The sequence below is a fragment of the Thunnus albacares genome, chromosome 2 (assembly GCF_914725855.1).
Source record: "Thunnus albacares chromosome 2, fThuAlb1.1, whole genome shotgun sequence".
In the NCBI taxonomy this organism is placed as follows: Eukaryota; Metazoa; Chordata; class Actinopteri; order Scombriformes; family Scombridae; genus Thunnus; species Thunnus albacares.
This window is the reverse complement of record NC_058107.1, coordinates 1,835,694-1,860,992: the sequence shown is the minus strand read 5'-3', so window position 1 is coordinate 1,860,992 and position 25,299 is coordinate 1,835,694. Positions and strand designations below refer to the sequence as shown.

Here is a 25,299-nt window from a genome sequence, read left to right as displayed (position 1 = left end):
GGATTTCAATGCTACCTCCACTGCTGGTCCCAGGTAAGACTGGGATCTGGATTTGGAGTTGCAAAGTAATACTTGACCAGCTGATGGCGCCAAAAGCCCTTCAGATTTGACATAAGAGTTTGGAGTAAGTGCGCTGCTCACATCAAACGATGGAATCTTTTCATGACCACTTATAAAGTCAGATAGTGACAATATTCAGTACGGGACGTTATGTGCACTGAAGTGTTTAAAATACAACATCATTTTATTATTATGATGATTCATATTATTATCATTAGTATCAATATTATTATAAAACCCCGTCGAGCTGTGCAGACTACATACACATGTACGGTGTGTGTGTGTGTGTGTGTGTGTGTGTGTGTGTGTGTGTAAACCCCTCCCATCAGTAAGGACAGCGGATGACAGATGATGCGCACTCTGCTCCTGGCTGAGGACAGAGCGCGCGGTGCAGGCAGGACGCACAGCACAGCTCACACATCCATACAGACGGACACACACTGTATGATCCTTCCTGTGTAAAGTGGAAATGGAGCTAAAGTAGGCGCGATACCAGGCTACATCTTCTGGACTGAATGCAGTGAGTGTTGTTTTTGGATTTCTGAACTTCACGCCCAGACGCTCAGGAGAGAAAATGTGGAGATACACGAACTTGTTTGCCTGCCTGCTGGTTTTGTGTAAGGATGCGTCTTCACAGAGCAAGGTAAGAAGACACATAAGGAGGCTTTTCACTGTATTTCCAAGGATTTCTACACATGATTGCACTGTGTTACTGTATTGAAATAAATCCCAAACGTGTTAATGGACTGTTCAGAGTCAGTAATGTTCAATGTTTAATCAAGTTGCTGTCATAATAATATCCCACTCTATATCTCACCTCTTACCTGCAGCATGTCCCATGTCATGGTGCCTCTGCCTCAGACAAATAAGTGACCTGACCAATAGGCCTACCCAACATTTTCCCCCAAGCCAGACCTTTAAATTGTCTGTCTTTTGTCGGCAGATGGTTCAGGTTGTGTCACCTCCCAATGAGGGCTTACAGTGTGACACGAGTAACAATTGGTTTATGTAATGATACCTCCAGTGTGTGTGTGTGTGGAGGCATGCTGCCAGCAGAGTGTGGGAGAGATGGCACTCAGTGGGGCAACAGTAATATCTGGCTGCCCTTGTTTGTACAGCTGCTGGACTCCGGTAACCCCTCACTCTCCCTCAGCCTAATCCAGCTCTACACACACACACACACACTCATGCATATGCACACACACACACACAGACGCTGACAGACGACAAGTACACATTACAGATATGAACACCAGAAGGTCTTCTTCAAGTATGTCCAAGTATGGTGTGTGACTGTCAACAACTGCCTACTCTGGATACAATGGGAGAGGCCAAATAATGTAGGTCAGTGAAGAGTAAAGCCCCCATGTAGGAGTAGTAGTGATACGAGGTGGTAGTAGTATTCATGGCAGCATTCAAGTAGTAACATTGTAAAAGCAATATTAATAACAGCCGTAATAGTACAAGCATGTGGTAGCATGTATAGTAGGAACAGTGTTTGTACACTATAGGGCCAAAGGGATGAGGACAGCCCCGTCCACATACTGTTTTTTGAGGGAAATCTTACAATAATGTTATAAACAAGAGTGTTGTTCCAACTTTGTGGCAGCAGTTTGTGTTTGGCTCTGTCCTGTTCCAACATGATAAATGCATCCGTGCACAAAGCCAGCATAAAAAAAAAATGTTTTTTCCCCGTTTGGTGTGGAAGAACTTAACATCCAACACCTTTGGGATGAAGTGGAATGCAGAGAGATCCAACATGCACGTGTTGGACCTCTCCAATGTTCTTGTGGCTGAACGGGATCCCTGCAGCCAGGTTCCAACATCTGGTGGAACGCCTGAAAACAGAAGAGGATGGTGGAGGTGGAGGCTGTCACAAGTGAATGTGATGTTCAGCTGTCTGAACACTGTACCTGTGGCCATGTAATCAACATCTAGTAACAGTCTAGTAACACTATTGCACAGATGCAGTAGTGTCAGTACAAGTATTAATAGTAATAGTGGTTGTAGTAGTATTTTTAATACTAGTAGTAATAGTACTGGTTATAATAGCAGATGTGAGGTGGAACACTTATACACATAAAACATAAAATATAAAAAATACTGTGTGTGATGTAATGTAGTGGTTAATATTGTTCTGTTTATTTTGTCCTGTCACACTGTGTATGTTTTTATTGTGACCTGCCAGAGGACTACAGAAGATCAAATGATAACATTCATATTCAGTGTTGATATTGGTCCTTTACAAATAAATGAAACCAACAGAATAGAAATTATTTTATGAAAACTTTATGAAGTAAATCATAATTAGTCTGCAACAGTGTGAGGTAAGTTTGGATCCAAAAAGCAGGACTCAGGCACACAGCTTGCAACAGTTCAGATGCAGTTTTATTGAGAAGTTGTAGAGAGCTGAGCCGAAATAACAGCGGAGCGGGTCAGGCAGAGAGAGCCGAGCTGTCGGCTGGATGCTGGGCGAGGCAGGCAGACAAAGACCACAGATGGGTAATGAACCTGAGACACAGGAAAACACAGAGTCAAACAGAGTTTTAGGCAAACACAAGAGATATACTGACTAAGAACATTAGTACCACATTGGTGAACTGAACAGTCTGGCCAAGACTGGAGTGTAGAGCCGAGGTGTATATCTACTGCAGGAGCTTGATGAGTGGATGGGACGCAACGTGCCAGTTGATTGGCAGCAGGAGGGAAACGGAGCACCACGCCCAGACAGACACACACAGACAGAGAGAGAGAGAGAACGAACAGGGAGCCAACAAGAAACACAGGGAGCCAGACCATGATAAACAGTGTATGAGTGATATCTGATTGCTGATTCAGATAGATATGTATCTGAAGTGAACGGACCAAAAGATGACACATTTTACTGATATTCATTCCAATGAAAGCATTCCCTAAAATCATAATTATTCTATTTTTGTCCCAAATTGCATTATTGTGCAGTTCGAAAAGCATTTTCATCATCGTTTTTCACTAAAACTACACACATATCCAAATAAACTATACATATTGATGAGATGAGATTAGAATCAGCTGATGTGATCTTTTGCTTCCAGTGTAGTAATGATCTCTTGTCAGTTGTGTTTTTCACTCTACATCAACACTCTTTTAAGTTCACTCTTATGTCTCTGTAGATGACCAGTCATACTGTCTGTAGCCAGACTGGTGGCACTGGTATTAACAAGAGACAAAGCCCTCTCAGAGGAGGGCATGGAGGGCACGCAGGGTGGCGTGGGAACCAGTGCGTGCACCTGCTTCGTGTTTTGGTTGTAAACAAACCCGAGGACAATCAGTGCAAGGTCAACGGGGGGCTAGAGAGAAGGAGACAGCAGACCGGGATGCTCAGTCTGCCTCAGTGAAACAGCAGTCTGCAGCATGGCACTCAGACAGATTAAATATGCATGGATTTACAGATTCTGTAATGTGCCCCGCTGCGTTAGATGAGTGCCACAATGTGCATGAAATGAGGTTTTGTCATGCAATGTTATGTCAACAAGACTTCATTTAATTGGGGATGTCACATGGGGCTTGATGAAGTGTCAACATCATCAGCCTGCAGAAAGTCATGTCTCTGTGTTTGTGGTTAAAACAAAGCTGCAAGCTGCTGGAAACGAGGAAGACTAATACCTCTTTCACACTGAGGCAATGATCCGGGAACAACTTTTTGGTGTTTGGTGTGAATGGGTGAACATTTGACATTCGACCTGGGTTCACGACCCTGCGCGTGACCAGGGTTTAATACGGGTCTGACATTGCTTGGCTTTGGTATGAAATGCTGAATATGGATTACTGCATACATATATTTTAGGCTTTCTTACATCCATACATTTTCCTGAACAATGCATTAATGAATTAACAGCTCCACTGTTAAATGAGTCTGACTGAATGCCAAGACCAATGTGTGTGCTTTATAACAAATATAATCTATAATACTAATATAATAATAGATAAATAATAGGGATAAGCAAAAGAGAACTGGTTCAATTTGCATGACAAGTTTCCTGGTTCTTAGCACAAGCCATCACAAATCAACCCTGTTTTTATTACAGATTACACATTTACAATCCAGATTTGTGCGTTTCAAAGCATGCTTGGCCTTTTTCTCAGACTTCCATGTCTTCATTCACATAGTTTGGGTGCTTTTCTTCCTCTATGCAGATCCCTTAAATCCTTGTGAGCAAGATTTATGAACACAGATAAGTTTCAAATGTAGCTTGTCTCTGTCTGCAGTATATGTCCTCAGTCTTGTACAATCTATAGTACTGTATGTAGAATCTCTCTCAGACTGCATCTCCCTGTGGACCTTGACCTTTTACAGATCAGTGGGCCCTTGTGTCCGGTTGTATTCTGTTGACATGTAAAATTCAAACAAACAGATCTCTTCATAGTTTATTTGCCATAACCACAATCTTTCCCTAATCTTCACCATGCAGTAGTTGCCATGTGCAGATACTGTAGAAAGCTAGGCAACATGGGCATTGGGTGTAATCCAGGGTTTTGTAGAATCATCCAATATTAACATTGTTTTCTGGCAGCAGGGTTAGTAAATCCTGTAGAGAAGTGGCCGACTATATTACAAACAGGCTCACATTTTTTAAAATTCAATGCCTGTGGTATGGATGTAGGTCATACAGTTATGTAGATTAGCTAACATAGCTGCACTGACAAATAACTCTGTGCTTATGTTGTATCAGTGCGAGCTTTTCTCTTCTCATAACTCAAACACACATTGATTGATTGATTAGCATCTGCACTATTATATCAACTGTCATCTCTGTTGGTGGTTGTTCTTGTAGATTACACAATAAAGTCTGCATTTTTGGTTTGAAACATTTAATATTTGCTTAATTAATTGTCCTGTCACTGAGCACGATATCTTTCACTGAGCAGTGATAAACTCTGCAGTTTTTTAACGTCCCTTTAACATCTGTTGTACCAAATCATCTGGGGACAAGACATTGGCAACATCTGTCATTCCAGTCATAGTTGAGGTCACCAGACATACACCAGTAATTAGGGAAGTATCCCTTTATGCATGATTGCAATGAAATAAGGGAATAAATTTTGTAAATGTGCAAAAACCCAGTTGAACGGTTTACCAGAGTTAATTTATGTTGCAATGGCAAGGGAGGAACCTTCACGTAAGTAACTCATGAAGTCATTCAGCCCATATATTTCAGTGTCTCATTAATCTGAATGTCCTGATGGGCTGTGATGAGTGAAAAGTTTAGAGCCTTTCTGGACACATAAACAGACCCAGCAGGAATGTCGATGTGTACCCCCAAAAGCAGCGAGTGCTTGATACACTTTGTGCTCAGCTAATTAACATCCCGGTGCTAATGCCGATGTTTTTGCTTGGAGTCTGGTCCACCGACCTCACGGTTCATCTCCAGACTAAAGGCTTTGATAGAATTCCCCCTTTGTACCACGTTAGTCTTTACGGTGGCACAGTAAGACTGTTTATCATAAGCACAGCTAATTAGATTAAAAAATCAGGCAGACTCTTTGGACTGGAATGTGGACCCCGGTTTTGGTCTTGAGTGCCCTTGACAGGAGATGATGTGGATTTTAAAGGGATATTCCATCCTTTAAAGGCTTGATGGGCTTAAGACTGATTAGAATTGGTATTCATGGTGGCTTTTGTGGGAAAATAGTTTAAAAAGTAACATGCGGGGAGGTTGTTTTAGCTGCAGGTCATAACAGGAATCACTTGAGTTTAAAGAAGACTGGAACATGCAGCTGAACATTTGAGCTTTGCTACAGGATACCTGCACTGCCTGATGACATTTTCACCATACAGTTCCCTCACTGATTACCAGCTGGCAAAGAACTGAAAGCAGAGGATATCCTTATTTACATGAACATGGCTGCAGATACAACAGGCCAGCACAACTGACACATCAGTTGACTTCAACTCCGAGGCCAGCAGAGGCTTTCAAACGCACCAGCCATTGTGTAACACATCTTGTGTTTTTAGCAACCAATTGGGGTTTCACTTCATCACTGTCAGGGTGTGTTAGCTGTTACAGGCTGCAGCGCTTGATCTAATAGAGCTCTCTGCGGCGTGCAGGGTCTTTTCCTCCCATTGTGCAGACATGAGTTCATGTTTGAGCCCTGTTCTTTTTGACCTGAAACTTGACTGCACTTGAGAGGTCAAAGCCAAAGACTCAAAGTTCAAAGCATGCATTAAATACCCGGTACTCTTAATTATTAGCACTCTTAATTGCGTTGCCTGTTCTCATGCTGGTAGGTCAGCTTGGCATGAAATGCTGGACGGTTAGTTAGGCATACCAGCACATATGATTTGACAGAAGGAGAAGGCAGCTGCTCTGATTGGCAGAATGATTCAGATTCTTCATGATAAGCTATTGCCAAATGGTTCCTCAGTAAAGGCTGCAAGGTAATATTTTAGGCTTTGTTGACTCGACAAAACATGAAGTACTAAAGTAAATCTGGTTGGAATTTCTCTGACTTCTCCAACTTAAAGCAATTTAAGCTGGTGTTGCTATGGAGCAGTTAGTGTTTGACTGGGGTTGAACAATGCAGCTCAGCAGGGCCGTGCGCATAGCCTCCGCTAAAGAAGTTTAATCTGCTAATCCACTCTGTTTTCATGTGGCTGTAGCATTTGTCAACCTGCTGCCTTTTCGCTTGACATGTGTCAGGATTGGCCCGGCTCCGCACACAGGAGTCCTGCCCCGTATCAGACGCCCCCCAGTATGTCTGCAGTAATGGGGGGGGAAAGCAGCCCCACTCCACATCTTCCCCCATCACTCAGCCTGCATTCCTTCACTAATGAGCCCCCACTACCACTTCCACTCCACCCCCTAACCTTCACTAAATCTGCTGCTGCACTGCCAAAAGACATCCAAAATTGTAACTAGCAAACAGCATTCAAAAAACACTTTATATAAATGATAACATGAAATGAATCCATTTTCCCTATCAATTATCATTTATTGTCATATTCAAATCATATTTAATACTTCAGCAATTTAGTATTGCACTTCTTTAAAGTTGGCTGACTCACAAGAAACAGATTTTTGGTCAAAATTAGAGCAGCAGAAGCTGAAAAAAGCCTGACTTTTAGTCCCGAGTATAGATCAAGCTCTAAACACTCAATTGTTCCAATATTGCAACCAATAGCAACCTCTGATTAGACCCGTCATGCCTCGTAAATGCCTACATCTTTCTTATTCCATGTCCCCACTTTGTAATGCAGGCTTTCTGTTGTACATTTGTAGTCTCCAAGCCAAAGCTGGGATAAGCCTGATTACAGACTTATTTTTTGGGCTTAACAAAGCTCCCCCAGAGCCACAGAAGACATTATACACCTGTTTCACAGATATTCTGAGTAATTCTAAATTGCCCCAAATGTGTCCACAGGGTTCCCCTTTAATTGTAGGCTGGCTGTGTAAAACAACATATAGCCCAATTTACTGACACTATACCAACTGCTGTGCTACTGTAAAGACATTGTTGCTTCATTATAAATGACAGCAATTCTATCATTGTTGAAAAACTGATATTGCGTTTTACTTACATCTGCTAGTCAGATCAGGAGCAGAAGTACTCTTCTGTACTTTTTCAGATACTTTTGCAAAGAGACGATTTCCAGAAGATTTCCTCCATGACTTTGTTATCTTACCTAATAGTGCCTCCAAATCCCTAAATTTCCTTACAGCTTACAGCTGATATTTTGATACTCAACGCAGTTCTTTCAGTGAAATATTTTACTCACCTATGACAAGGCAAAATGTCTGCATGAAAAAGCACTATTGCAAAAAGATTGGTTGGTAAGGTGCATTCCTATCCATCCTATCTGGGACCTCAGTAAATGTTTGGCCCCACTTTCTACTAATGTTTTCATCATATACTTGGAGTCCTACCTTCATACTGCAGTCATATGATGATAGGACCACAGCTCATTAATGAAGAATCTGAGCTCTATTCCTGATAAAAGTGATACCACATGTGTGCCTGTCCTGTGGTTTATAAAGACCCCTAAATCTCACCAGGAAGAGATGACAGCCCAAACCTCCTCCAACAATCCAAGAATCTGGACTCTAAATGATGGGAGAAGAGCTCTCTGTTAGTGAGGTGCATCACATGGACTGAAAACAAGAATGATGGCCAGGGAGAAATAGAACATGGTGATGTGCAACATAGATGAAGTATTTGCATGTGGAATTTAGACAAAATGCTTTGTTAGTACTATGAAAATGTAATGGAAAATGTAAAATATCTGTTCTGTTTGACCCATCTTTTCAGTCAGTGTGCACACCAGAGGATACTATTGAACCCTTAAAATATGGTGCCTCCAAGGGGGTGCAGCATAAATATGGTGACCAAGTTTTGTTGCAGTCTGCCTACTGGTTTATGAATTTAACATTTAGTTTTCAGGGTGGCCAGTCAAAAGCTCCTGGAGTGTGCAACATGGAAAGGGTTCATCCTTTTTCTAGAGCATGTATGTGTACTGTTGGTTTGCATTTAGTCTGTGGGTTAGATTTACATATTTCTTGCAATCAAATGGGAATTTAACCTAATGAATATCCACAGCGAATATTACGGACATCCAGCTACTGTACTGTAATGGTTTTCGAGATAGCTTGTCTAGAACAAAGAGTTTGTTAGAAGGGCAGATGGACCAACAACAAACCAAATGACTTTTATGGCCATCCTTTGGTGTGGCTGCTAATAGGACAAAAAGCAATGCAAATAGAACAACAGATAACTACTCACATTATCTCTACTCTCATTTACATGTAATATTTACTTGAATTTCTACATCGGTGCAGGCCTTCCCAATAGATATTCAACACCAAGATGAACAATACCAGCCAGATGGAACATGAAGCTAACTTAACTGGAATATTTTTGCAGTCCGTGTTTATTTGCCCCAAACAGCCAATGTAGCAGCTGTGCAGATGTTAGCCGTAGCTATAGCAACGTATGCACCAACCATATGTGTGAGTAGTGTGACTGTGCTGTGTCTAATCTCAAAAGTCATCACGAATTCCAGTTCTATATGTCGATATGTCCGTTATTCAGATCAGCTAACAACAAGGCAGCCATAAAGGGCCACATGAGAGGACACAGAGTTAGTAGCAAAACTAATTTACAAGTGTAGGCTAGTGATGAGGTTTCAGTTAAGGTCTCTTGAACTAGCACGCCTTTAACTGAAAAAGGAATTCATTTTTATGGGTGAAGTTGAGAAATTCACAGAGCTCTCAGCACAAAACACTCTGCCAACTCACCATCACCACCTGAACATTTCATCAAACATGCAATAAATCTGTGCAGTTGAATGCTTGCGTGAAAGATGTCTCCTCTGGATGCCAGCGTGCGCTCATCCCACATAGGAACTGTGTGGAATGTCTGCTGGAGCTGCCGTGCATTGCTTCCTGTTTTTTAAGTAAGCTATGACCATGGCCTGCCAAAGCTCTGTCATCATACATGGCAGCCAAAGGCCAGCTGGTGATGCAGAATCCTTATGAGTTATGTTTGTCTCTGAGGCTTTCCTCTGAGTCACACCAGCTAACATTCAAAATAGGGAAACATGTGGTTATTTCTCAGGATCACTTTCCTTTCCCTTGCTTTTGTTTCCCTACAATAAAACATGGATTTATTATTCATAGAAGTCCAGCAGGGGTTAGACTAATGGAATAGATGACTGGGACAGCTGCTGGGAGAAGGAACAGCACAGCTCAACATATACCTTCAAAAACTGCCAAATTTATGGGGTTGGATAAATATACAGTGCAATCCATGTCATTGACATCCAAGTATGATAAATTCTTGTTTAGCTATGACGCTTCTTGTTTAGAATTGTGCCACAATAAAGAAACATTTCCACTTCATGCATCTAAGAGACACTTAGGTGCGAAATTGAAGGGAAGATTATAGTGACATGACAAAAAAAGGACACAAAATACCTTTTTCTGTTTGGATTTCTACTAATTCACACTCTCTCTTCCAGATCTTTGGCGAGACAGAGCCTGTCAGGATGACATCAGAGGGCTCAGATTGCCGCTGTAAATGCATCATGCGCCCTCTAAGCAAGGACGCCTGCCTGCGGCTGCGGAGCGGCAGCGTACGTGTGGAGGACTTCTACACGGTAGAAACCGTCAGCTCCGGATCTGACTGCAAGTGCTCGTGCACGGCCCCGCCGTCCTCCCTCAACCCCTGTGAGAATGAGTGGAAGATGGAGAAGCTGAAGAAACAGGCCCCTGAGTTACTTAAGGTGAGGAGATTAAACTTAAAGCCGCTATATGTATTTATGTGAATACAGCAACTTTAAATTTCTTCTGATCAATTTTTGTGTGTAGAAAAATTATTAAATTCCAGGTTGAAGATGCTGCGTGTAGAGTTTAGTGGCATCTAGTGGAATGGACTTGGCAGAAATGGAATATAATATTCATAAGAATGTTTTAACTAGTGTATAATCACCTGAAAATAAGAATTGTTGTGTTTTTGTTACCTTAGAATGAGCCTTTATATCATGTTTCTACAGTAGCCCAGAATGGACACCCAAACACTGGCTCTAGAGAGGGTCTTTCATGTTTTTCATGCATTTTGCAGCCACCGTAGCGTCTCCTACACTAAATCCTACACACTGGTCCTTTAAATTTGTATAGTTTGTGTGCCGGTTTCAACACATTAGACCACAAGGAGTTACCAAAGTCAGAAAACTTCAAAGCTTACAAATAAAAGCTTTAAATTAATGATCAGTCACATTTTTAAATACATAATTGAAAGTATATTCATCACTATCACTGATTCATCAACGTGTCTCCTCTGAAACTGTTTATTTTACACCAGATGTGATGACATTTTGATCAAGACAAATTCTCAGAAGCCCCACTAGCAGCCTCTAGAGGCAGCATTGTTTATATCAGCTCATAATACACAAGTGTCAGACAGAAAAAGACATTTAGGATTTTGCTGTTCTGAAAGCTTTACTAGCAGTGGTAATTTGTTATTTCAAGACAATATACCTGTTTTGTCCCTCCAGCTTTAAAGCATAAAAGATGAGTTGCATGTCATCTAACATCTTTTGAACACGTCAGCACACCTCTGCACATACCTAAAGCACACTTTCATTTTTCACAGGCAGTAGAAGCACGCTATGTACCATATGAGAGAAAAGGCTGTACCAGATGTTTGATCTGACTCCACTTTAAAACTATAGATTAACCCAATAAATCTCTGAAGGAAAGGTGTAAAATGATTGAGGTGGACTCTGAATGAACCCCAGACTGAGAGCTGAGAGTGTGGCTGTCAATAGTGGTAATCAAAGCAAATGTTTTGGGAGGGCACTTAGGCTATTGCTGCGTCCTACTCAGCTGAACAGAGTCACATAAAGCTGTCAGTTTTGGGTTCAGGAGACAGTGAATAATGCCAGTTTCTCCTCCTTTTACTGCATGAACAACCAGCTCCAATCTATGGTGGACCTCCTCGAGGGAACCCTTTACAGTATGGATCTTATGAAAGTCCACTCCTACATCAACAAGGTGGTGTCTCAGATGAACACCCTCGAAGAGGTAGGCTCAAAAACACATAGCAGTGTATGTCCTCATATCATTATATTCAAAGCATTGGCTGGAAACACGTTATGATTTTTATCTTGCAGACAATCAAGACAAATCTCACACGAGAGAATGAATTTGTCCGGGACAGCATGACGAGCCTCACCAACCAATTTAAGAGATATGAGAACTACTCCAACATTATGATGAGCATCAAGAAGGAGATCTCCAGCCTCAGTCTGCAGCTGCTTCAGAAAGACTCTTCTGAGAACAAAGCACAGGTTAGAATGGACACCGTCAATTTAAATCCCCCTGATTAGCATTTATAAGCAGTACACAAACAATTAATAAATGGTTTATAACATACAACAATGTAGTTGTTAGCAGATATTATTAATGTATTTGTAATAAGTGCCCACAGGAGTTATTAACTTAATGTTAAATACAGTAAAAATAGAAAATATGTCTTCATAGCAGTTATAATTGATGACAAATACTGTGCATTAATCAACATTTAAAAGATCCTCATATCTGCTTATAATTGCATTATAGTGTGTTATTATGAACCATTTTTGAACTGTTTATATCCTGCTTTTAAATGCTAAATAGGAGTAATAAAGTGTTACCAAAAAACTTATAGATACACTGTTAGCATTCTTGGCTCAACTGTGACACATTGAAAATATCACACATTATAAGTTAATTTGTAGTATTGTTGCACTTGTAGTAGTGGTGCAAGTAGTTGTACTAGTAGTAATAGTAGTAATATTAGCAGTACATTACAAGTATTACTGTTCCTCAGGGCTTTACTACTTGCTTCCCCGGTCTAGCCTACAGGTCTTTGTTATTTTTTACTAGCATTGCTGCTGCTCTCATAGACTGGATAGCCTGCTGCACTGTCAGCAATGCAAAATTCTTTGAAGATGCTCTAATCAATATGATTTACAATGGATCAAATGTGTATGTGAAAGGAGCCGCTCGTACTAGTGATGAACTTCATCTCAAAACTGTTTGGAAATGGACTTGGTACTGCTAGTGCAGTGATGCTTTTGGAGCAGTGTCAGTAATAGTGTAATAGTAATAGTGTCAGTAGTAGTACTTTTAGTGGTATAGTAGATTCTATGCATCATTTGTATGATTATATACTGTTTGTTTTCTGTTAACACACTGTGAAACACTGACAATAGGGATAGCACATGTCAATTTTAACAATATTGCACATAGAAGCTTCACAAAGCCAACATTCGCTTTCAAGTACATTAAACATATAAAACACACCTGCTTCCCAATGTTTCCAAGTGTGCTGACATAACCCAAATGTTAATGTTCACAGGGTACGAATGATGAGAAAACCAAGGAGACTGTAAAACTAACCAACAAAAAGGGCCCTGCATCCAAACCCCCTCCCAAACCGCCCAAAGAAAAGGTTGTAAAGCCCAAGAAAGAGGTCATTAAACCTGGAAAGGCGGTCAAGCCTGACCCTACAGCCAAAGCCAAAGTGGTTGGCCACCAGCCCGGCGTCGTGAGGGGCATCACATACTACAAAGCTGCCAAGACCGACGAGGATGAGCACAGAGGAGGTGAGGGTTTTCAGCTTGGCAGGGAGACTCTGTATACTCTCCCAGAAGTGCTGTGTTCATAGAAAGCCACCCTCTCAGAGCTAAAGCAAACACTGTGCTCGCGCTTCAGCTGAGTTTGCACTCCCATCTGTGTGCGATCATCTGTGTGTGTGTGTGTGATCCACTGTGGGTGTTGAAAATGATCCAAATTAGTTTCTTCAGCAATCTAATCTGACCTCTCATGACACTTTGCTGGATCAGGATCAGCCCAGCAGCCGTGGGTTTGCATGTCTCGTAAACACATCTTTCTTTGTTAGACAGATTTAGTTTCCATTAGGGGACAGTATAAAGTTTTCCTGAGATTGTTGTTTTTCCACAAGTGAGGGATAAGGCAGTAATTGCGTGCAAACTTTACACTTAAGCGCAAGGCAATAAAACAGAGAATCTATCGCTGTGTGGCACACAAGATCCCCTCAATACAAGATTTATGCTGGTGTTGTTTCTAGCAAAGCTGGTCTAGTCAGCGCGGGATTGGATTGCTGGTGCGCATTCAGCGAGCAGGAAATCCAAATCTTTCATTGACAAAATACATGGAGCTGATGGAATGCTGTCTCAATGGAGCGCTGCCATGCCCATGACATGCCTCAGCGTCACTCCTCACAACAATGTGTGGGGACCCTGACCAATGCAGAGAAAACATTTCCTGACTCCTTCCAATCCTCTTTAAGTCTAGTTGAGTGAATAGGCATGCTGCGTTTGCACAGGGCACACGCACATGACGCTGTCAGACCGTGTGTTCTGCCATGTATGTGAACCTCAGCGAGCCCAGCCACCCTTGTGAAATCACTGAAACCATTTGGCAGAATTTCCATAATCTCTAGCAAAGAGCAGGATACCTTTTTTTATAAAAAACCTTTATTCATCTTGGGAAGGTAGAAGCACCTCCATGCTTTTTCCTACAATGCCCCATTTCAAACTCAGTTATAGTTACTCACATTTTTACTGGGAGCTGCCAAGTATAACCACAGTTACAACAGCTCCACATGGGAAGAAGCACTATTTTTCTTGAAAAGAAGTAAAAATAAAAGTGGTAATCACATTGTAAAAATACATTACAAGTAAAACTACTTTATATACTGTTGGCAGTTTGATCTATAAAAGTCAAGGCTGGATTCCCAACTGGACAATGTGACAATTTGTCAGGCAAATTTGCACCACTAAAATACAACATAAACTAAGGCGGGTCATGTGCACTACTGGGTCATTTTTGAACTTGTCTTGTAACGGTGCCTTGTGGAAAAATCAAATTTAAATAGCTGTAATATTCCAGTTTATATTGTGCTCACATGGTACGATTTCCTAAATATAGTTGTGTTTAATCAAATTAGGAGAGGGGTTAGTAGGAGCCAAAACATTACAATCACAACAATATTTCCCTCTGAAATGGAGTGTTATTGAACATTAAATTGAAATACTAAGTACATCACTTCCATAAATGTACCTAGTTACTTTCCACTACTACTCAGAAGTTATGGAAGGAGAGCAAAATGTTAAACACTCATTCATCGCCTACACTCATTTTCCAAGCCTGCAAACTTGAATCGCTACAACTCAGAATCTCATTTTAAATAACTGCTTTCAAGGCTATTGCCACTGTAACATTGAGATTAAGGTATTTGTAGCCAATAGAGAGGTCTTTGCAAGTCTCACATTTGAAAATGTTACATTGACATTGCATGACAATGAAGCAACAAGTGTAAATACATTTTTTTTAATGTCTGAGCTGCATTATCGTGCAGCCAGAATGTAGCTATGACGACAATAAAAGAAGATGACTGTAAAAATTGTCAGCAGTGATGCCAAGTATAAAGGATTGGACATATGGACGGCAAACGCACTGACATGGTCCCTTAAAAAGTATCAAAATATCTGCATCACAGTAACAAAATATTATAAAGGGGTCTTTGATCTTTATTAAAATAATTAAAAGAGCACAATGTGCACAGCATCTGCATTACTAAACACAGATGGTCACATAAGTTAACAATTAGCCCATGTCCTCTTTCATGTACTCTCCACCTCATTCCAGTCATTTGTTATGCTCAACCAGAGATAGGATGTTTTTGATTGACTTGTGTCTGTAATTTGGTTTGTTTTACATTTAATTCCAGGTGCCATTTAAAACTTAGATATCTCAAAAGCCATAATTGCTTTCTGAAACATCCTTTAATTTATTATTATAAAACCTTGTCAGAATATTATCTGTGTTGCAGCCTTCATCAGGGCCATATGTTCAGAGCATGCGTGTCAGGAAGATGCACTGCTTATGCAGCACTGCTGTAATCTCCCCACATCTGTCTGGCAGCACAGGACATCAGTGTATGAAGACAGAAGGAGAGCAGCCTCTCTCTCCTAAGAGTAACTTTGATTCAGCCAGCTGTCTTTTTTATGAAAGGCCACAAGTGACTCTTGAAGCCAGAATCTAGAAAGGAAGAAACAAGAGTTTGACCAATACATGTTTTTGAAGGGAAATAATACAGATTTTCCAAAAGATGATCAGGATTCAGTGTTTTACGTGATTGTGTTCGGAGTCCTTGAAAAAGTATTTAGACCATCATCTAAAGGCTCAAGTGTGCTTCAAATGAACTAGTTCATACAGTCAATCATGTCTAAAGGCTAAAGTGTTTTTCAAATGACCACAGCAGGGCAAAAAGCCTGCTGTCATTAGAGAATTAGATTCAATGAATGGTACAGATGCATTCATCGTGTTGCATTCAACTGTATATACAAAAAGTGCACTAGGAATGGATGTAGTTGTGTGAATAATGAGAAAATGGAGCTTGAGAGAGAAGTTCAAACACTGTCTACTATCACACCTTCACACACAATCACTGTTGAAAATGGGTTTGACTGACAGATTGTTTGTCTTGGGAAGTTACAAAAACTGTCAGACGTTTTTGTAAATGTCGGTGTGCAGGCTTGGCTGTTTTTGTAGTTTGTCCCGGCTGTTTTGTTGCCGCTTCTTATCTAATTTTCAGCAGGATTGCAGACGCATTTAGTTTTTCTCTTTCAAATAACCGCTAACGTTATGCTGCTTATTAGTGCAACACATTGAGCAGCTAAATCAACTTCTGAAGAAGAGATAGTTTTGAGCAGTGAAGGATACTCAAGGATACAATATGTGATTGTGCAGATGCACGCAGGTCATTGAATAAGACTTTATACTAGACTTTTTTTTGTCCGTTTGTCCCTCTTTCACATTATCATTTAGTTTCATTAACCGATGAAAGTCTGAATATATTTTGTCATGGTTTCGTTAAGTTTCTTTTGTATTGTGAAAAAAGGTTGTCAAAGAATATTTGTTGTCATAGTTTTTGATGCTGAGGTCTTAACACTCTCCTTTGAAAACCATAGATATCATGCAATCATTTTGGGTTCCAGCTTTTTTAGAAGTTTCTGAAGCATGTTTCATTGTAGTTTTTACAAACTTGCTCCCAATTTTTGTTAAAAGCTACTCTGTATGCTCTATTAAGAAACCAGTAGACAGCAGAAGAGGCTGAGTTAGGACAGAAAGAGGAGAAAGAACTTCAGAGAAGAGAGAGGGAGGAAGTTGGTATTCTCTCTGTGCTGCATCGCTAATGTGCTGTCTTTGATGTGAAGCTCTGGAACACAGCAGACTATTATATGTCTCCTACTGTCAAGAAGACACATACTATATGTTCAGTACAGTGATGAAAAGGTTTAAAACCCCTTTATAAAAGACAGATGAAGGAAGGTTTAGAGATAATGTTCCTTCTCACTACTCTGTCACAGTTGCCTTATATAACCATCTATAACAAGAACAAGGAGCAGGTTGTTTACAGCTATAAAAAGCTAACAGTATTACTCTCTCTCACCACCCCTCAGCCTCGGGTCTGTCTGACCTGATTTGGCCATCTGCTTTATTTTGAATATAAACTAGCTCTGTAGAGTTTTAGATTCCTACTTGTTTTATCTCCTGTCCTGACTCACCACTTCCTCTCCTCTCTACCAGATCACTCTGCCAAATCGTACACAGTCCATCATGTCACGGAAAGCCGGTCTGAGGACGGAGGGGCTGAGATGGTTCTGGAAACCGTGGAGGGTGCTGCGGCTGAACCCACCACTGCAGCTTCCACCACCACTACCACCAAAAGCACCACAACCACAACTTCCGCCACTACCACTACCACCACTACTGCACCCACTACTGTCACCACTCAAAGTTCAGCAGCTACTGAGAGACCAGCTCCAACCATTGTGCTGCTGCTGGACAACTCCAACAACAACAGTCGGCCTATTCTTCACAGAGCAGGTACGTGCTAAATATGCCCCTGTGAATACACTCGGTGTTCTATTTCAGGTTGTGACTGCAGTGACAGAGGCCAATATAGCAGCAGATAAGCATGTCGGTTCACTTTGCCAAGAAATGTAGAAATGTAGTGTGAAATTGATTTAAGCCCACATTAATGCAATTCATTCTTTCCCAGGCGAACTTGTTGAATGTTTTGCATGTTTCTTCCAGGGAAGATACTCAACTGTGAAGGGACTCTGGCATCCATTGAGAAGCCAGAGAAGCAGCACAGTTATGGGCGCAATGAGGGGGCCTGGATGAAGGATCCCCTGGCCAAAGACTCCAAGATCTACGTCACTAACTATTACTACGGCAACAACCTGGTAGAGTTCCGGAACCTGGAAAACTTTAAACAAGGTGTGCTTCCGTTTGGTCTTTTCATGTTATGCTACACATTACACTACACATTGCAAAGACTGTCGGACGTAAATCCCCTCACCTCTGATGTCTGAGAGATTATAGGTGCTTAGACAATCCAACAGGCACTTTGTTTGTAGCATACTGACCTTTTTACACTTGGGCTCATAGTATGAAGTGTAAATTATCTATCCTGCATTTACATAGCATTCGAATAGAGTCTGCGTTACATAATTTATATTATCTAGCCAGGTGATGCCCAAGTAGGGGTGTGTGATATGATGATATTAGATCATGAATGATTAAAACGTCTACACAATCTGCCTTTACAGAGAGATCATTAGTATTGTGCTACAGTGCACATCAGTTCAGCTCCATGACGGAGTGTAGTCTGCTAGCAGGAGGCTAACAGGTAAAAGCACTGACATGGCGAGTGCCTCGTACCACATCTCTAATCCGCTGGTGAAATCTACAGCAGTTTTAATGTCCTGCTAAGAAGCTCACCTGCTGCACGTCATGTTAAGCAACAGCTGGGCTACAGGTTAACGCCACTGTTTAGTGGTTAGCTCACCTGCTAACTGATAGCACTAACCTCTGTCATGCTGCAAGCCATCATGATGTCAACTCTGGTGTATTGTGTTGGAGCCTTTTCTTAATGGTGCACATCCTGCTAGTTTTCCGAAACAACACACTAACACTTCTTCACAACATCAACTGTTTGCTTTTCAGCTGTTTGTTTGGTTTATTGTTAGTTTGGTTTCCAATATCGATCTTAAACAAGGGATATCTATCATTATGTGATAGACAATAAAGTTTCTTGACTCTTCAGTACTATTCAGTCTTAGAAACCAACATGAAAAAGAATCATGATAAGATAAGTGATATGATGTGTTTGCCATATCGCCCACCCCTATGCCCAGGTACATACAGATGTTTTGTTGATGTGTTGCAGCTCCAAATTTATGACCATGCAGCTTATGCAGACACCAAATCTGCTTCAAAGAGAACTGCATACTCTTCTTTGTAGAGTATATTGGGGCCTTCAGAGAATCAAATACAGATACTTTGCATTTGTCAAAAGTCAAGGATAACCTTATTACTAGCCATAGCTAAACAGTCCAAATGTGAACTCCCCCTCCTTCACATCTATACTTTACAGGATTATATAAACATCTGTATCTCTGTATAGCTGATATCCATTAGTCTGACCCTTACAGAGCAAAACGGTGTCGATTCACATGTACTGATGATACTGTACCCCATCTCATCTGCTTAGAACAACACCCTCAGGCCAGGGTTTAGCAATGGAACATTTACTGTCCAACCATATCTGTCCTTAACCAGAAGCTTACTGTTAGCCTGGGTTGATAGAGGCAAGAGAGAAATTACATTAAGCTAGCTCTGGGCTAGCTAGCCTAGGATTTAAGTTTGTAAAGCCTTAATGACAGCTTGAGCAGTATGAGTTTTTGAGCACTAATGCCAGTATTTTATTTTATTTATTTTGAACATTTAAATGCAGCCATTTTTACAGTGTGCTGTATTGTTTTAGGCAGGGTTTCATTTCAGTTTTTACAGATGTTTTACAGAGACCTTGAAGTTGACTGATACAATAACTTTACTTTAACTTAGAAGGCAAATATTGCCCTAATATATTGGTCTAATTCTTACTATGTTTTAATGTGTAGCTTTGTTTTCTGTAATAACATTATTGACATTGATTCATCTTGATTATCCAATGGGCTCTGTGAGACTGATGAGATCTGTGGAATGCAGGTCCTGGTTGTTTCATGGCTCCAGTGGGTGGGAAAATCAACTCCTTCCACATCCAAATCAACTGAGGAATTGGATTACACTCTCTAAGAGAGTTAAGATGATCTCCCCTCCAAGGACTTGGCTTGTTGATCTAGATGTGTTTGGACAATGGTCTTTCTAAATGCACTTACATGTGAGGCGCCCTGCAGTGCGGTGAGCTCACAGCTGTGTGCGGATGACTAGGTATCTTGGTGAGTGGCGGTGATGCCTGCTGTTCTCTGACATGTGCGCTGGCCTTTCCTTTGAACTGGGCACAGCAGAGAGGGATTAAGAGTGTGGGCTGGCCTCGGGGATGGGGGTGGTGGGCGGTGTTCTACTGCGCATTGTTTTTGTCCTTTACTGGGCTTTTCATTTATTATCATTAACTAAATCAGACTTCCTGAGGTCGAAAGGTTAGGATAGCCGATAGGATGTGATAAGAAAATGACACCTACAGTACACAACGTGTTTGTTCAGGAGTGAACTCCTAAACAAACTGTGTCACTGTCACATGAAGCCAGTGTGTACACAGTCTGGTATTGTAAAAACATTGTCATTGGCTCTATGATGGGCACAATACAAGCGTAGCATACACACAGCAACATGTATCCAAATCATAATAAGTAAAGGATAATACATTCATAAGCACAGCAAAACATCCTGAAGCAGTTTACTTTATTTCGTAATAATGAACAGCTTGCTAGATTTTATTCTATTTATTTATTCTGACTGTTGACCAAACCAACCTTTATTAAAATGATTTTCTTACAAGCTAAATTTACCACAAGTTGGCCCATCAGGACTGTCGAGAAGACTTTTTGGGTCTCAAGGCCTCATAAGCAAATTGCAAGACAGTCTTTCAGGCTTGAGCCTTTCAAAGTTGTGTTAATAGTGTTTACACAGCTGAGACCTAAATCTTTATGGTGTGCAGCTATGCAAGACTAACCTATAGCTGTCCTACTTCTTTTATTCTATGGGATGTTATCAGATCACTCAAGTCAAGTATTATAGCAGTGAAGTCCAAGTTAACTCTCAAGTCTATTTTTGTGAATTAAATCAGATTTGAATCTAAGCCTCAGCTTCTCCTGTATAAATACACAAGAACCAATACCTTTTTTTACTGTGTCCATCAACAAAATCAGCAGTACTCCTAAAAAAGAATAGTTTAACATTTTGGGAAATGTGCATATTGGCTTTCTAGTGGAGAGTTAGATACCGTAAATAGATCAATACTAGCCTCATGTCTGTGCTAATATGAAGCTACAGCCAGCAGTTAGTTAGCTTAGCTAAGCTTAGCTTAGCTTAGCTTAGCATAAAGACTGGAAACAGGGGGAACTGCTAGTCCAGCTCTGTCCAGATGTAAAAAAAAATAAAATTTGCCTACCAGCACCTCTAAAGCTCCCTAATTAACTATCTCATTATGTTTAATCTGTACAAGAGCCAAAGTGTAAAAACAACAAGTTCTGGTTTTACAGGGGTTATGTGCTGGAGTCAGAAAATCCTGAACTGACTGGAGATGAGGTGTGATGAGAAGGATTTATTGGAGCCATAATGTAGAAGCCACCAGTGATAGTAGACACTTCCACGATGTTCTGTTTTGTGCAACAGAATGAGTCATTAGCAAATAAAAAGAGTATTCACCCATGCTTCATGATTTATAAAGCTAATGTAATATTCTTGTTTATTGTAGGCCGTTGGAGCAACCTTTTCAAACTGCCTTACAACTGGATAGGCACAGGCCATGTGGTTTACAATGGAGCCTTCTACTACAACAGAGCCTTCACCAAGAACATCATCAAGTACGATCTGAGGATGCGATTCGTGGCTGCCTGGACACTGCTGCATGACGTGGTTTACGAGGACACCACCCCCTGGAAATGGCGGGGCCATTCAGACATTGACTTCGCAGTGGATGAAAGTGGCCTGTGGGTGATCTACCCTTCAATGGACTACGACTACAACCAGCAAGAGGTGATCGTCATCAGTAAACTGGATCCCGGAGACCTGTCCTTGAAAAAGGAAACCACCTGGAGGACACGTCTCAAGAGGAACTCGTACGGGAACTGCTTCATCATCTGTGGCGTCTTGTACGCTGTCAGTGTGTACAACCAGAAGGAAGGTGAGGTGAACTATGCTTATGACACCCACACCAACAGTGATGCCATCCCACGCTTGCCCTTCACCAATGAGTACTCCTTCACCACACAGATTGACTACAACCCTAAGGAGAAGGTTTTGTATGCCTGGGACAATGGCCATCAGCTCACATATCGGGTAAACTTTGCTGACCAGTGAGCACAGCTAGTTTGTGCCACAAATACAGTAATCTCACAGTAGGCCTGCCAGTATGGCACCTAAGTAGAAAGATGATGCTCAGTATTTGACAGCCTAGAAGCGGCCATATTGGTCTCAACCAGACAAAGGATGAACCTACACCAGCCTTCCAGTACCAATGCATGCTATTCAAACACCTGACCTCACAGTGTACCAAACATACATGTCTCAAACATGTATTGGGATGTGTTTGTACAATATGTCAATGGAATGGATAGAGAACTGTGGAAATAATCTTACGGGTTGAGTTGAAGCTCAACAGGCAGAGCTAATATAGACTTCTTTACATGTTGATTCATGAAATGTCAGCAGGCTGGCTAACTAGCGAACAGATAGCTTGAATAGTTTAAGGGATGGACTGTAAAAAGCTTGGATTTGTGATATGGCCCATTAGTTTCTGAAGGGAGAGAATTTGACTCTTGCATGTTAGATTTACAACTAGATGCCGTTTTGGCAGTTACTGAGGCCTGACAACCCAAATTTGGGCAAAGAGTGGGGAGACTGTGTGGAGCTAAAGAAGCATGAGAAAACAGCACCAACAACAACTGAGAGCAATAAACTCATGTCAATTAAGATAACTCCTTCCCCAACATAAGCCTTAATATCTCTTTATCTCATATCTCTTACTGGTTTATATTTTTTCAAATCTATCTTAACACAGTACTTACAGGGCTATCTGCAAGTTGCAAGAGGTTTTGGCTGCTGTAATCATTCCTCTTGTCCATACTGGCCATGAAGTGATCTCTTCCTAGTGCAACAACACTGTAAAAGATGGCATACAAAATCCCACTTGATTTGGCTAACTCAGACTGCCGAAGCCTCATTTTAGCTTTGGCTGAACTTTAGAATGCACTTTTGCACAGAATTAGGATTTTGTCCCCCATTTCTTACAGTGGAGTTCCACTAGGACACAATCACTTCACAACCAGTATAGACAGGAGGAAAGATTACAGAAACCAGTAACTCTTTAAACATACATTTGGACATGTGAGTATTGTCTTAAAACATATGTTAAATATTATAAAAATACTTTTAAAAATTGCTTCTAAGACACATAGTAAAGAGGTGCAATGATCAAGAGAGATTGAGGAAAGAGAAAAGAGAGGAGTTCAGTCAGGGACAGTTAGATGTGGTGTAAAAGGTTCTGCATTTTGAGAAAGCTCTCAAACAATGTCAAACAAGCAGCAAGGATTCTGCTGGGAGAACTAATTGCCCCCAAACAAACACATCAAATCTTAATAAAACAAATGTTTAAATTAACACTTAAGGAATTTGATTGGATGTTAGTAGTCAGCAGATATCCGAGAAGCTGATCTGTGAGCCGATGATTATAAACCATGAATGAAACAGCAGATGGCAATCAGCCAATAGTTTTCAATGGAATCAGTTCAATGCAGTCAGAGTGTAACCAAAGCCAGCATCTAATTTGTATTGCCGTCAGTATTCAGCCATGGTGGTTGTCAATTGGTTTGAACTTTCAAGGTCAGCTTACCTAACTAGCTAGTCTAAATCATTTTGCATGGCTAGATCTCTTATTTTTGCAGTGAGTAGCAACCGTGCCAGGCTTCTAATCTTTCATGCCTCCTGTTTTAACTTTTGCTTTTCAATGGGCTTCAAACATTTTACAAAGCTAATGTCATTTGGCTCCTCCCCGTGACATTTAACTCAACCAATGAGATTATTTCTGCCTTCAGAATAGTTCTATCTCTGAGAAATGTTTGTAAAACTAAATTATCAGCTATTGTTTCACTTGCCCATCAACTCCATCCTGTCACCAAGCACTTTGATCATGTTTCTGCTTTGTTTATTATTCCGGCCTCATGATACTTCCTGTCTCTTTACTGTTGATGTTGTTCTGAGGGGTGTGTTGAATATACTATGAACTCCAAAAAAAACTATGTACACAAGTTTCTAAGCTTAATTTTTTTTTTATATTTACATGAATTCATTTGACAATTAATATCATACAACTTTTTTTCTATTTTTTGTTGTTGTATGAAAGCATGCAGCTTTTGTCATTGTTCATAACATTTGCATAACCACTTGACATTTGTCACAGTTATTGAATATGTTGTACATTTTCACAACCAAGGAAATTAACAACCATGATCAGTCATGCTTGTACAATATGTGCACTGTACCATTATCTGTGCCATGTTAAATAATGGACACCATAAACCATAAATGTTTTTATTTTTGACAATGACTGACAGTACTGTGTGAGGCACATAATGGAAATGGTAAGTTTTAAGACACATAAGATAACTCTTACAGCACTGTATAGTGCTGCCTTGGTCTTGCACACTTTTCATAATTCATAACTACATTATTTTGAATTTTCAAATTATCAGGAGTGTTTTGAGTGTGTTGAGTTTATTCTGAAAGGGCGTGCTGATTGCAAAAAAAGTAATTTGTTCAACTGCAAAGTCTTTATACATACTCATGAAATATAACACAACATTTGAAACTAGCTGTGCGTGTGTCTGTGCTATGAAATAAAATTTCCATTATGAAAGTCTGTTGTGAGCCTTATAAATCAATCTGCAGTGACCAAATATTTGCCGTGGGATTGCAGGACCCGCCTTGCCCAACCCGTGTTCAGCGGATGATGACCAGTGACTCAGATCTTCTGATTTGTGGTTAACAGAGCTCTCATGAGCTGTGTTTAGTTCTGGGGTAAAGGTCGCTTTGCTTTGCCTGATCTCATCCCAAAATACACTAAAAGGGGAAGCTTAAACTCCAAGTCATGCAACTCCGGAGGGAGATATTGAAATAAACCAAGAGCTGAATGGTGGGTGTGGTGGGTCCATGCATGTGGTCCTCATTTAAGAAAATCAATTCCTCAATTCTATTTAAAGAAGGTCTCAGTGTAGAGTGCTCTTTTTTACACCCAGATAATCAACTTCATTAATGACTGTAAGGCAGGACCCTAGGTTTGATGAGTGCAGCACTAATGGTGTGTCCAATCATGAACTCTGTCACGAAATGTTGACATGTTGTAATGGAACAATGATGTCCACGCTAGCCATGGTGATGAACACTGACAATTCACATGACCTATGCTACCTCAGTCCCAGTGCCTCTTGGCCAACACAAAGGCTCTCCTGTTGCTAAATCAGGACTCAACTTGATCCTGTTCATATCAGCAGGGCCTCCTGTTCATCAGCATCACATATTCATCTTGTATGATCTTCACAGTGTAATGTGAAGGATGGGGATGTGGGATGTAAAGCCTTTGTCCCCATGTTACATGCCACTTTGAAGCCAGAAACTGCACTATTGA

The 25,299-nt window shown here is 40.7% G+C and overlaps 1 protein-coding gene across 1 annotated transcript; it reads left to right on the top strand.

The window, feature by feature from the left end:
* Positions 1-409: 409 nt before the first annotated feature.
* Positions 410-24,534, top strand: LOC122989672 (olfactomedin-like protein 2A). Its single transcript, XM_044362699.1, has 8 exons — positions 410-703; positions 10,055-10,318; positions 11,511-11,618; positions 11,708-11,884; positions 12,937-13,183; positions 17,196-17,495; positions 17,706-17,891; positions 21,373-24,534. The coding sequence occupies exons 1-8, from the start codon at positions 635-637 to the stop codon at positions 21,975-21,977; spliced, it is 1,956 nt and encodes a 651-aa protein (XP_044218634.1). The 5' UTR covers positions 410-634; the 3' UTR covers positions 21,978-24,534.
* Positions 24,535-25,299: the final 765 nt, after the last annotated feature.

Bases quoted from the DNA above. Each gene is read 5' to 3' on its own strand.
- LOC122989672 (XM_044362699.1), top strand. From the start codon at position 635: ATGTGGAGATACACGAACTTGTTTGCCTGCCTGCTGGTTTTGTGTAAG. The intron at 10,319-11,510 runs GTGAGGAGATTA...ATGAACAACCAG, and splicing joins AGGCCCCTGAGTTACTTAAG to CTCCAATCTATGGTGGACCT. The intron at 11,885-12,936 runs GTTAGAATGGAC...TAATGTTCACAG, and splicing joins CTTCTGAGAACAAAGCACAG to GGTACGAATGATGAGAAAAC.